At 38.9% G+C, this 13,323-nt stretch overlaps 1 protein-coding gene across 1 annotated transcript in view; it reads left to right on the top strand.

The window, feature by feature from the left end:
- The window catches only part of LOC146628721 (putative flavin-containing monoamine oxidase A), a 51,799-nt gene that overhangs the window by 23,286 nt on the left and 15,190 nt on the right, over positions 1-13,323 (top strand). The window contains exons 9-10 of the mRNA XM_085359662.1: positions 10,351-10,509; positions 12,541-12,627. Coding sequence (XP_085215788.1) covers positions 10,351-10,509; positions 12,541-12,627 — 246 coding nt within the window. The remainder of the gene's footprint in view (positions 1-10,350; positions 10,510-12,540; positions 12,628-13,323) is intronic.

Here is a 13,323-nt window from a genome sequence, read left to right as displayed (position 1 = left end):
CCTATTGTAGATTCACTCTTCCCAGTCTGGTGCAGGTCTACAATACTTTTCCTGGTGTCCTTCGAAAGCTCTTTGGTCATGGCCATGGCGGAGTTTGGAGTCTGACTGTTTGAGGCTGTGGACAGGTGTCTTTTATACAGATGATGAGTTCAAACAGGTGCCATTCATACAGGTAACGAGTGGGGGACAGAAAAGCTTCTTACAGAAGACGTTACAGGTCTGTGAGAGCCAGAGATTTTCCTTGTTTGAGGTGACCAAATACTTATTTTCCACCCTGATTTACGAATAAATTCTTTACAAATCCTACCATGTGAATTCATGGATTTTTTTTTCACATTCTGTCTCTCACAGTTGAAGTGTACCTCTGGTGCAAATTATTAAATTGTGCACAATCGGTGGCTGACTAAATACTTTTTTGCCCCACTGTATGAAATGTGACAGAATCTTTTCTAACTTGTCAAAAAATGCCTTGGTAAGAAGAATCGGAACATGTTGAAAAAGATACAAGAATTTTGGGAGGACACTCATCTTTATCAGGTTAACTCTCCCTGCCACTGACAATGGTAGAGAAGTCCAGTGGTCACAATCTTTCCCAACATTTTCTAGTAGGGATAGAAAATTCTCCCTCATCATTTTATGTATAGAAGAGGAAATAAAAAACCCCAAATATCTAAATCCGGTTTCTGTCCACTTAAAAGGCACTATTGAGTGGGGAAGAGCTCTGGCCAGGGAATTGAGGGGTTGCAACTCGCTTTTTTGATAATTGACCTTATATCCTGACAGTGTACCATATTGGTCCAGTATGTCAAAAAGCACCGGGAATGAGTTTAGAGGGTCAGAAATGTACAGGAGCAAGTCATCTGCATAAAGGGAGAGTTTGTGAGTCACACCACACCTTGTAATGCCTTTAAATCTATCCTCTAAACGCAGCCATATTGCAAGAGGCTCGATAGCAATGGCGAATAGGAGGGGTGAGAGAGGGCACCCTTGCCTAGTGCCCCTCTCAAGTGGAAAAGGCAAAGACAAGTTGTTGTTAGTACGAATACAGGTGGATGCCGAGGAATATAGTAGCTTAACCCAGAGAATAAAGTCAGCCCCTAAGCCAAACCTATCCATCACCTCATAGCTCCACTCGACGCGGTCGAAAGCTTTCTCCGTGTCAAGAGATACCACAACCTCTGGAATCGAGTTGCACGATGTATGGATAATATTCAAGAGGCGTCTTGAATTGTCATATGAGTGCCTGCCGGCCATAAATCCCGTCTGGTCAGAGGCGATAATTTGTTACAGAACACGTTGTAGCCTAAGTGCGAGGATTTTAGATAGTATTGTAAAATCAATATTTAAAAGAGAAATTGGTCTGTAACTGCTGCACAACAGAGGATCCTTGTCCTTTTTCAAGATTAAACAAATAGTAGCTTCGGACAAAGTCTTGGGTAATTGACATTTTGAAAAGGCTTCATTATACATATCTTTCAACAACGGTGCCATAAGATCAGAATTGACTTTATAGTATTCTGCAGAGTAACTGTCAGGGCCCGGCGATTTACCTGTGTTTAAGGATTTAATGGCTTCTTGTACCTCTACTACAGTAATAGGTCCCCCTAATCCCTTCGTCAGATCTCTATCTATTCTTGGAAAATGTATATTTTGGAGAGTTTCTTCTGATAGAGGGGGAGAGCTTGAAGTGTACAGATTGGAATAGAAACTTACAAATACTTCATTAATTCCCTCTGGGTCCGATATTATGTCACCAGCAGCAGACTTGACCTTTGGGATTAGCTTGGAGGTTCCTTCGGCACTGGCTTGATAAGCCAGAAGTTTCCCTGCCTTGTCACCGGATTCAAAAAAGCGTTGCTTAGTCTTAATTAATTATAAATTTAAAATAAATGTTAGAATCCACAAGGGGGTTCTTTATAAGTCTGCACTTTGCTTGATTAAGAAAATATCATATGTTACAGTGACATGTGGGGAAATTAACAGCTGATTTTAATTGCAGACAAAACTTGTATATCAATAACAAAACAAATTGCAGTTTCCGGTGTAGAAAAAGTTTAAAAATATTTATTTGGTAAGCAGAAGTCTTTATCAGACAGCAAATAACTAACTTGACACATTTATACATCAATCTGACAACAATCTGTACAAAAAGCTTCGAGCACATGAAATTTGATTTGTGTAATCTAATCCATTTTGCACTTCCACTACAACACCACAGTTAATTAACAAAATGCTTCTGTGCCTTGTTAAGTAACTGAAATTGTCAGCTGTACAGAACATAAAACAATTTGTGCTCATGCAAACATTTATTTGATCAGTGTCTTGGCAAGATGCACTAAGATTCCAATAAACACATGGAAAAACTGCTCACTGATAGACAATATGGTGTCATTTTTACTCTGCTCCTGTGCATCTGCAGAAATTCTATAGTCTCAGATGTATGGAGACCTTACTTTTATCAATTACGATCATGAGTTGTAGCCCAGGAGCCATGAGTCATATGTCTGAGATATACATGTTTAAAAAGGTTAAATATAATAGATGTAAAGCATATACATTTCCCTGACAGGCTGAAGAAAATAAGAGTATACGTGAATGGAAGGGAAACAAATCATCACGAGAAACAAAGTTCATTGTTTGTAGCTCTTGAAAAGAGCACCATTATTTCTTTGTGCACAGTATTATCACGGCTGGTGGGTCAAGACATAGACACCAAAGGATGCCTTGTGCCTAATTTGGCTGCCAGCTGCCTCTGACTATTCATGTATAAAAGTACAAAAAACAACATTCCCGTGGTGTAGGTGCACCCATTTGCTTTATCAGATGTTTTAACACTACCGTTGTGTGGTCTTACATGTGTATGTGCAACTACTTTCATCCTGCTCTAATGTCAACGTGAAAATGCTCTTTAACAACTTGGTGAGCGACAAAACTATCTAATTTTCCCTACAAAATACCTCTGTTGTTGACCTTAATGGTTGTTTTTAGTATTTTGAACATCTAAATCCGCGGTTCTAGTGTTCCATTTCATTTCTGCACTTTATTTTAGCCAATTTCTGGTTAAATCTGGTTTGCATTATTTATTTATTTATTTTTTGGGAGTAGTAATTAAACATTTTTTTGCAGGTTTTATAGGGAAAAACAAAAACCAAACAGCTGAATTTCCACTCACCTGTGCTACTCTGGGATTTGGAAATCAAACCTGATTGCAGCAAAAACACCTGATTCACCTAGTATTTTCCAACACATAGCACAACCTCCAAATCAAATCAAATCAAACCACTTTTATTGTCACATCACATGTGCAGGTACATTGGTACAGCACATGTGAGTGAAATTCTTGTGTGCGAGCTTCACAAGCAACAGAGTTGTGCAAAATACAATAACATAAACAGGCAAAATACAAGAATGGCTACATCTGAAACTAATAAATATATGTACAATATATAATAGTATATGCATTTCTGGATGTGTATACTAAATATTTTTCTACGTGTGTGTGTGTGTGTGTGTGTGTGTGTGTGTGTGTGTGTGTGTGTGTGTGTGTGTACACATATTTTACAAATTAAATAGAGTAAACAATAAATAAAATATATAAAATAAATAAAATAAAATATACAGAGTGAGACATGTGCAAAACAGTGGCATTACTGTACAGTATGGAGTGCATAATGTTAAAGTTCCAGTAGTGAAGCTGAGGTGTCTATGAAGTGTTCAGCAGTCTGATGGCCTGGTGGAAGAAGCTGTCTCTCAGTCTGCTGGTACGGGACCGGATGCTGCAGAACCTCCTTCCTGATGGAAGTAGTCTGAACAGTTTATGGCTGGGGTGACTGGAGTCCTTGATGATCCTCCCCGCTTTCCTCAGGCACCGCTTCCTGTAGATGTCTTGGAGGGAGGGAAGCTCACCTCCAATTATCCGTTCAGAGCACCGCACTACTCGCTGGAGAGCTTTGCAGTTGTAGGCGGTGCTGTTGCCATACCAGGTGGTGATGCATCCAGTGAGGATGCTCTCAATGGCACAGCGATAGAAGGTCCTGAGGATGCGGGGGCTCATGCCGAATCTTTTCAGTCTCCTGAGAAAGAAGAGGCGCTGCTGCGCCTTCTTCACTGTTTTGTTTGTGTGTACTGACCACGTAAGATCCTCAGCCAGATGTACACCAAGGAACCGGAAGCTGCTCACTCTCTCCACAGCAGCGCCATTGATGGTGATGGGGGTGTGTACTTCTCTGCACCGCCGGAAGTCCACTATCAACTCCTTTGTCTTTGCGACGTTGAGGGTGAGATGGTTGTCTTGACACCAGTGGGTCAGGGCGCTGACCTCCTCCCTGTAAGCTGTCTCATCACTGTTGGTGATAAGACCCACCACTGTAGTGTCGTCCGCAAACTTCACAATGATGTTGGAGTTGTTAGTGGCTGTGCAGTCGTAGGTGTAGAGTGAGTATAGGAGAGGGCTCAGTACACACCCCTGTGGAGCACCAGTGTTCAGTGTGACGGGGATGAGGTGATGCTGCCCAGTCTGACCACTTGGCATCTGTCAGACAGGAAGCTAAGGATCCAGCTCCCCCACCCTCATTCAGATCTGGCCTTTGGAACTATTTTGGTCTTCATGTGACGTATGACCCTGAAGGTAAGCGCGTCATGGACAAAAGTAAAACAATATGTCGGATGTGCCACGCAATGCTCAATTACATGGGTGGGAACTACTGCGTTAGCGCAGTTAGCTCGTTAACGCGTTGACGCCGTCCACCCCCACGCACTGGGCGATCCGCGGTAGCTCGTTAACGGAGATTTGCCGTGTTGTGGCGTTAATGTCATTTCAGATTAACCCTGACAGCACTAGTGGGAACACAGCGAATATGACTGCACATTTACGTCGACATCATCCTAGTGCAAAGACAAGTGGAAGCAGACAAAAACAACAAGCATGCATGCTACAAACTTTGCCCGAGTCATTTAGACAGCTGTTAGCACATGATTCTCCTTATGGGGACCTGATATGTTTAATATGCTGCTGAGAGTATACCCCAGAAGAAGTGTATAGTATAGCTTTTATTTTGGAAAGAGCCATTTCTCTGTAATAAACTCTCTTTTCCAAAGATGAGTGATTCCTCAATCAGATAGATTTATTATTTTATCCCTTTGTTTAAGCAACATTAAATTTAAAAACTGTACGTTTGAGTTAAAATATATATTTATAATTTTAATAACTGACAAATTAAAAAAGCATGAAAATATTTTTGTATCAAAAAAATATCGAACCGTGACACCAATGTATCAAACCAAACCGTGAATTTTGTGTATCGTTGGACCCCTAGCCACAGCTGCCCTGGGGCAGACTGACAGAAGCAAGGCTGCCATATCGCGCCATCGGCCCCTCTGCAGGACACCGGCCCTCGAGGCCTGGAGTTGGACACCCCTGGTGTAAAGGAACTTGACTAGCCTGCACAGAGTCCTGGTCTCCACCTGATAGAACACCTCTGGGATGGGATTAGAGCACAGACTGTGAGACAGACTGTCTCATCTAACATCAGTACCTGACTTCACAAATGTGCATGCGTAAGAATAGCCAAAAATTCCCTAAAACACACTCATAAGTAGGGATGGGTATCATTTAGGTTTTATCCGATACCAGTACCAAACCGGTACTTTTGGAACGGTGCCGGTGCTTAAACTGTGCTTGAACCGGTGCTTAAAGAATGAAGAACACAAACTTTGTCCAAAACCCTCTCATGTTCAGCTGTTTTTTTGTAAAAAGATAACAATGTTAGCCTTTTCTGCAGCTATAGGGGATTTATGGTATCACTCTTGGCTGGAAGCAGTGTTTAAACAATGGGGGGAAAAAAACTATCCAAAAACCTCTCATGTTTAACTGTTTTCCACTGTTTCTTTGGTCATTTTAGCTTTTTTGGCCAGGGTGAAGGGAGTATCTGCCATCAAACAAGAAGACAGCCGCATGTAACTACGAGGTGTTTGCTAGTTCACCTTACGTGCATTAATGTAATAACGTGGTTAGCCTACTCAACGTAAACTCACGCAGAGAAGAACGGCTGCTGCTGCCATCATCACCCGTCATCATTTCTGCTACACTGGCAGGGCTAGGGGCCAGGACTCTCCTCTTCGGGTTTTTGGGGGATGTTGCAAACTCCGGGACCGATAACAGGCAACCCACCCGGAGTAGATGTGCTTGGTGTGAGGTCTCGCAGCAAGCTATCAAATACGGTGCATTTCTCGGCTTTTAAAAAAAAAAACCACTATGCGTCGCCAGGTGTTTCATCAGATTCAAGGTGTTACCTCCTTTGCACAGTATCACCTTAAAGCACTTGTTGCAGGCTGCTGAGTTTGCATCTTTTGCTGTGAAGTACAGCCAGACTTTTGACCGGTTCGCCTTGGGCGTTTTTAATCTGTATTTCTGCTCTAAAAGAACGTACGTACCTGGGCCTGCCTACTACGCTCGCAAAGGTAAAATGATTGGCTGGAATCCAAAGTGTGTGACATCTCAGGAAAAAAAAGCACCGAAATAAAGCACAGAAATGTGCGCTGCTTTTCGGTCTGGTTACTACCGTTTATGTCAGAACGCACCGGATGCCGGTACCCATCCCTACTCATAAGCCTTGTGAAAATCCTTCTCAGAAGAGTTAAAGCTGATATAGTTCCAAAGGCCAGCACACATCAAAGATTAAACCCTATGGATTAAAAAAGGGATGTTACTCCAGTTCAGTTTTGTGCATCTGTGAAGGCTTTTGGCAATATAGTGCATTTGTCTTGCCAGAATCTGCTTTCTCTTTGGATTGTTTCTAGAATAGGAAATAATGTGAACTTAAACAGCATATTGGATGCTCGTTTAGCATTTGAATTAGCCTGGGAGAGTTGATATGCCCTGTGTAGATAATAGATGAATTTGTCATAAAGTATATAAAACATAAAAAATATCAAATATAAAAAATAAAAGCTTAATTTCAATCACAATGTAAGCACATTTTGGTTGAAATCTATTTAGCCTTTTTGTGGGTGGTTGTTGGGGTTCTTAGCAGTGAATAACTAATCAAGATCCAAAAAGGAAACTGTAATTGAAACCAAGTCTCCAGTAATCATGTATTAAGCAAAGTCATTATTTATTTTGAGCAAAAATACAATGGAAATAATTAAAAGAGAGAATACAAATTCAAAGCAAGATCCAGAAATATGCTTTCAGAATCACAGTTGCCATTATACAATGACACTGATCACAATGTTAGAGAGAAACAGCATAAAAAGATGACTCATCACACATTTAAATTCATGTGGATGTAAATGTGACAGCCCATGCTTATACAAATGTAAATGCAGAATACATAGTAGCATTAGTAATACCATAATTTGTGATACAATGCTGCTAGTAGCAGTGGTCATATTATGTTTTCTTATAAAATTCCCCATGTCACAAAGTGAATAAATTCTTAAAAAGTGTTATTTGATGCAGGTTCAAAAAAGTCCCTACTTTCCAAAAGCCTGTGCTGTAAGAACATTAAAGTTACTTATTATTACATGAGGCTATGAGATTGCCAGAAAGCAACACTTAGTGTGTGTGACAGAGCCAAATGATTATAATTTTATGAAGCATCTGTATTACATTTGTACATCTCATGCTATTTTACTGCCACAGGATGGTCTTCACATACATGAAATGTATTCAAATTACCAACACTCCAATATATGAAAATAAAATTATAGTTACACATGAACATGTAATTTGCATTAGCTATGACATATTATACTTTATAATATTACTAATATTATAATATTGTTCAGTAAAACAAAGCTGTCACAGACTGTATATTTATATTGAGCACACATTTCTTAAAAAAACAAAATAAAACCCACAATTACTGACAGGTTTTGGATCTGTTGTTTTTGAAAGAAATTTAATGAGGAATCAATTTAATATTTAATCACCACAAATCAGGGATTTTCCTTTATAAAATAACTACATAGATGTACTATACAGAGGCCCATCCAGTGATGTGTTACCTAATTTAAGGCTGATTGATCATTATAAAAAGCCTTTGCCAGTAATGGTAATTGCCGATTAAAGAAGCACCGCTTTTTGTTCCCTAGTGTAGTTGCATGTCTGGAGCTTCAGCTTAGGTTTCGATAACAGTCTCAAAAGGGGTAGAGATGCAAAGAAAAAAGCCACTCCTGATATTGGCCCAAAAGATCAACATGGGCAAAGGGACACAAAACCTGGACAGAGAAACATTGGAAAATGTGCTATGAACAAACAGTCTGTGTTTGAGATGTCTGAACCAAAAGAAAAACAGCTGTGAGATGTAGAATAAATACACAGATGCTGAAAGAGGTGGTTGGTCCCAACTACTATGGTTTAACATCATTCTAAAGTGAAACCAGATAATAACCAAAAGTTCAAAAATTATACACAAATTTTTAAAGAAGTTGGTCAGGTAACTTCAGGTCAGGTCAGGTATTCAGTAACTGAGTGGCCAACACAGGACCTCAACCTTATTACTAAGGTGTTGTGTGAACAGCGTATCAGTATGGTACAAAGTAAGTGCTCAGTAAACTAGGGCTGTGCGATATGACCAAAATCTCATATCCCGATATTAAAACATCTATTGTCCCGATAACGATATAAATCACAAAAATGTAACATTCTCTGTAAAGCTCAAGTTGCGTGAAGTGTTTCCAGCTGGGCGTCGTGTACCTGGAGTCGAGTGTTTTACTGATGCATGAAACTATAAATTTTTAGACATAGGTTGTAACGGCCGCCGTTTTCTTTGTGAGTATTTATTACACGGCGTGCTGCGGGGAAAAGCCTGTTCTAACGTTTGACTCTAAGGTTTATTTTTTAGCACCTGACGGCTCTTTTTTAATTGTCATCTGTAATTAATCTGCTCTTTCACGTGATTCAGTTTATTTTGAAAAGTCTAAACAGGATCTTGAGCTTTATTGTGAAAGGTTTATGTGGAACATAAACACGCGGTGGTTTTAGTTTTGTTGCTAACGACAACGCATAAAAACAAGTGCTTGTCCGTCCGTAGTGTGGTTATATTAAATATAAGAGAAAGAGAGAACTTTAAGAAATTAATATAGCCACTACAGTGACCATCAAAACGATGAAAAAATATTGCCGTAAACAGTTTATTTTGCGACACCATGAAACAAACGGTAGCGTAAAATGAAACGATAGACGTTTTTATATCGTCATCCGATATATATCGTTATATCGAACAGCTCTACAGTAAACCATCCTGATTTCATGAAGGGTATTCTCTCTATCCATCCATCCACTTATCCTTATCTAGCACAATCCTGCTAGCCCTGGTGGATTGTGCAAGCCCTGCAGGATTGCAGGGCTACCACAGAGACAGACAACCATTCACACTAATGGGCAATTTAGAATCACCAGTTAACCTAACCCCACTAACTGTTTGTCTTTGGACTGTGGGAGAAAGCCAGAGTACCCGGAGAGAGCTCATGCAAACACGTCTAGAACATGGGAACTCCACACAGAAAGGCCCCAGCCAGGTGGAGGATTTAGACTTGGGACTTTTTTTGCTATGAGGCAACAGTGCTAACCACATTGTGCACTGTGCTTCTTTACTGTTTTCCTTTAATTTAATATTTCACATTTGGATGTGTAAAGAAGTTCCAATATCCTACTGACAACTTTGAGTAACTAAAAGTTGTCAATACAAGGTTCTGTTGATTTATCTTCAAATTTGAAGACATTGAGGGAAATGTGAGCACAAAAGACTATTTTTCCTCCTGACATTATCACTTTTACCTCCTAGGACCTGGCGTCCACATATGTGGACATCACATTTTTTGGGTTATTTAGAACAAAATACTCAATTTTGCTCTACAAGGGCCTGATATCCACTAACCAGGACATTATACTGCTACTGTTCTATCGAAATTTCAAATGAATATCCTCATATGTAGCTCTCATTTTTCTCAGAAACAAAAATTAGGTAAAAAAAAAAATCAGGTAATTCTTTGTTTTTATATTTATCAGGTCCCAATCAGCCCAAATATCAAAGAGAAATTAAAAATGCATGCTGTGGAAGAGTTCAGGTCTTAGGAGGTTAATCATGAAGCACAGAAGGTATTCGTTATTGTTTTCAGACAGATCTATGGTAGCTCCCCTCTGTTTTAGCTTAAACAACTTTTCTTGACAAAGCAGTTTGTTGGTTTTTTTTTTTGCCAAACCTTCAAATTAATCCAGTCAAAATTTAATGACATTTCCCCAACGTGTAATCAAGGAATGACTGTATGCAAATGGTTTGTAGCTCGTTTCAGTATTAAAGTGTTGCCATTATTGATGATGCTAAGAATGTTTGTATTTCTTCGCAGGCTTTTTGGAGGGAGAAGGGCTTTTCTGGGGAAATAGTGGCAGGGTCCGCCACCGAGTGTCCATTCTGTGTAACCTTTGATGCCACCAGCCCTTTTGGTAATGCTGCTCTGGTAGGGTTCATTGCTGGCCAGCAGGCTTCTCATTGGGAATCAAAAGAGGTAATGGAAAAATGCTGTAGAGAGGCTTTTAAGTAACTTTCTATGCACATGTCATTTAAACATGACAGTATTTTCAACATGTTTTAATAAGCAGAAACTTGCATACTCCTCCACCATCAGGATCATTTGCTTTTACTTGGATGTCCATTGCTAGTAGATATAAACTAAAGAGCTCCACAATCATGGGTATATTTAGGGTTAAGTCTTGTTTGCATTAGAGAAAAAAAGCCACATAGAATGCATTCTCAAAATGATATTGTTCAGTGGCAGCATTTTAAAAATGCACTCAAGATTGCTCATCACCCGAGTGCAGATAAAGCACTGCCTTTAGACTGAGAATTGTGGGGTACTGATGCAAGCTTTCAGTAACTGCAACTTAAGTGAATAACAGACAGAAGTGTTTTTTTTACCTGTATGGTAGAAAGAAGACTAAGAGCATTCCTAAAAATAGACAGTGGGTATTTTTTGCTTGTTAAGTGTTTATAAATAAAGGGAAGGTGTTTATAATTACCGTTACCAGGTTTAAGTTTAAGATTTAAGTTGTAAAAGACAACCCACAAAAATAGAGAATGACTTAACTAAAATTTAAGATGCGTGGTTGTTCATGTTATTGGCCAACCAATCTGTTATTTCTTAACAAAGAGCATTTAAAATTATTTGGAATTGTACAAGTCTTGCCTTAATCCTTTAAATTCCTTTGAATTCTTTTCAGCAATAGCTTTGGTATAGGACGAATGCAGGCTTTATATGCCTTTAAGCATGTGTATGAGGTTTGCAACATGCTTTTTGCACACAGCCTACACGCTTTCCTTCTATATTCATAGAGACATACATACATACATACATACAGGTAGCAGTGTTTCCCTTTACATAAAAATATAAATACATTCAGCCCCATCTCTACAGTTGTTTTTGCCATCTAAGTCATCCTGACTGGCTAAAGCTCTTGAGTAACTATCACTATGCTGCTTTATTCTGTGTAGGATGCTAAATAATTAAACTCCACATCCCCCACAAAAGAAAGAAAAATCCCCAAACTATGGTGGTATATGTGAGTAGACGTGGCATCAGGCATGCAATTACGCACAGTATGTGCTGTTACAAAGTATGAATTTGTTATTATTTTATGTATTTTATGTGTTTTTGGTTTTTTGTTTTTTTTTCTGTATTTCTTTTCCATTTTCAGGTCTCTTGCACTTTGCTGGCTTTCTATTGTTGCAGTTTTAAATTTGTTTAAATGTTCACTTGGATGCTCTTTCTTTGCCTGTTTTTTTGTAGTATGCCAACATTCCCAATGCAGAAATACAAGAGATTGAAGATCGCACAAAAAAATAGTGTAAACTTTACCGTTTATTGGAGCAAATGGGATGACTCCAAAATTAACTTGACACTTCATTCACCTTCGTTGAACTCAAGTCTTTATAAATAAATAAATATAAATAAATAAATTAGAATTAACTACAACGTTCCTGAATTATAAATATTATTGCTCAGCTCATGTTTTATGTAATAGGAGGCCATTCTTGTTTGGTTTTACAGAGAAACTCAAACAGAATGACAGGCTGATGTTAGAAGAGTCGGTCAGAGTGTAAAAGACAAATCCGTGACTGTTGTGACACACAAAAAATAATGTATTATTTATTATTTTATTAGGAAACATAAAAAAACTACAAATAAAAACATTTGTAGGAAATCATCTGTGTTTGATTTACATACATTTACTGTAATAGATCACTTTCAGAAACACTCAAAAACATGATGTGTTTGGCTTTAATTATTTTCCTAGAATCTCTATAACACAATCAGAGTTTAAGTTATTGGATCTCCTTTTGTTACCAGGCCTCAGCTGCTCATCATGTGTGCTAATACAACTGTGAGAATGAGTTGCACAAATTCTTTACTTCTTTTGTCCAACTTGGTGATTTCTAGACAATACATTCATACTTTAGCACAAAGCATGTTGTTACAGTCTTGAGTTAGAGAAAGTGCCAAGTTACAACACACATTTCTGTTTCTGTTTTCTGTTTACAGGTTGGAGAAAGGAAAAACGCTGTGCTTTCCAGTCTGGTCAAATATCTAGGTCCTGAGGCTGCATCTTTCATGCATTATGAAGAAAAAGTAAGTGCTAAGTGCCAAATGTCTGGTGAAATAAAACAATATTTTTAGTTTAAGGTGGTTTTGTACAGTGCCAAAATGGATCCCATCTCTCTCACTCACTTTGCAGTTTTCTGGTTTGTATTCTTAAGGTATAAAGTTTTTGTATTATATTAGGGGGAAAAAATGCTTAAATTAAAAGTTATTTTAGACTTCACTGGGGTTTCACAGTGAGTCTAGAATCATTTCCACAAACCATAAATTGTGTCTAAAACCCTCCAAATTTGCATCCCTTTCTAGTGTGGAAAGTGGACAAGTTCTGTTAACAGACCTGCCTTTTTAAATTCCAAATGAGTAGCTGCTGCATTCTGTTATTCTTATTTTCCTGATAGTACTGCTTCTGATTACTCCGCTTTTAAAACATCTCAGGCACAAGCACAGCATGGTTTGCTCTTTTATTGAGTGCATGAGCAAATACAAGAAACCTGAACTCCCAGCACCTTAGGAAATGAAAAACCAGTGGATTACACTTAAGTTGATGGCAATACCACCATAATAGGCAAATTATCTTATGGCTAGTGCTATCTTAGCTTTGATTTACTTTAGAACACCATATCTCTATCAATCTAGACCAGGGCTCGACAACCCTAGGCACGCGTGCCACACTTGGCATGCGAAGGGTTAACTGATGGCACGACCATAGCTGGACTAGCCATCGGT

Source organism: Diplotaxodon limnothrissa, linkage group LG7 (assembly GCF_057381915.1).
Source record: "Diplotaxodon limnothrissa isolate DT_005_m linkage group LG7, D_limnothrissa_male_GT1.1, whole genome shotgun sequence".
Taxonomy (NCBI): domain Eukaryota; kingdom Metazoa; phylum Chordata; class Actinopteri; order Cichliformes; family Cichlidae; genus Diplotaxodon; species Diplotaxodon limnothrissa.
Note: the sequence above shows the minus strand (reverse complement) of the source record. Positions and strands in the feature narration are given on the sequence as shown.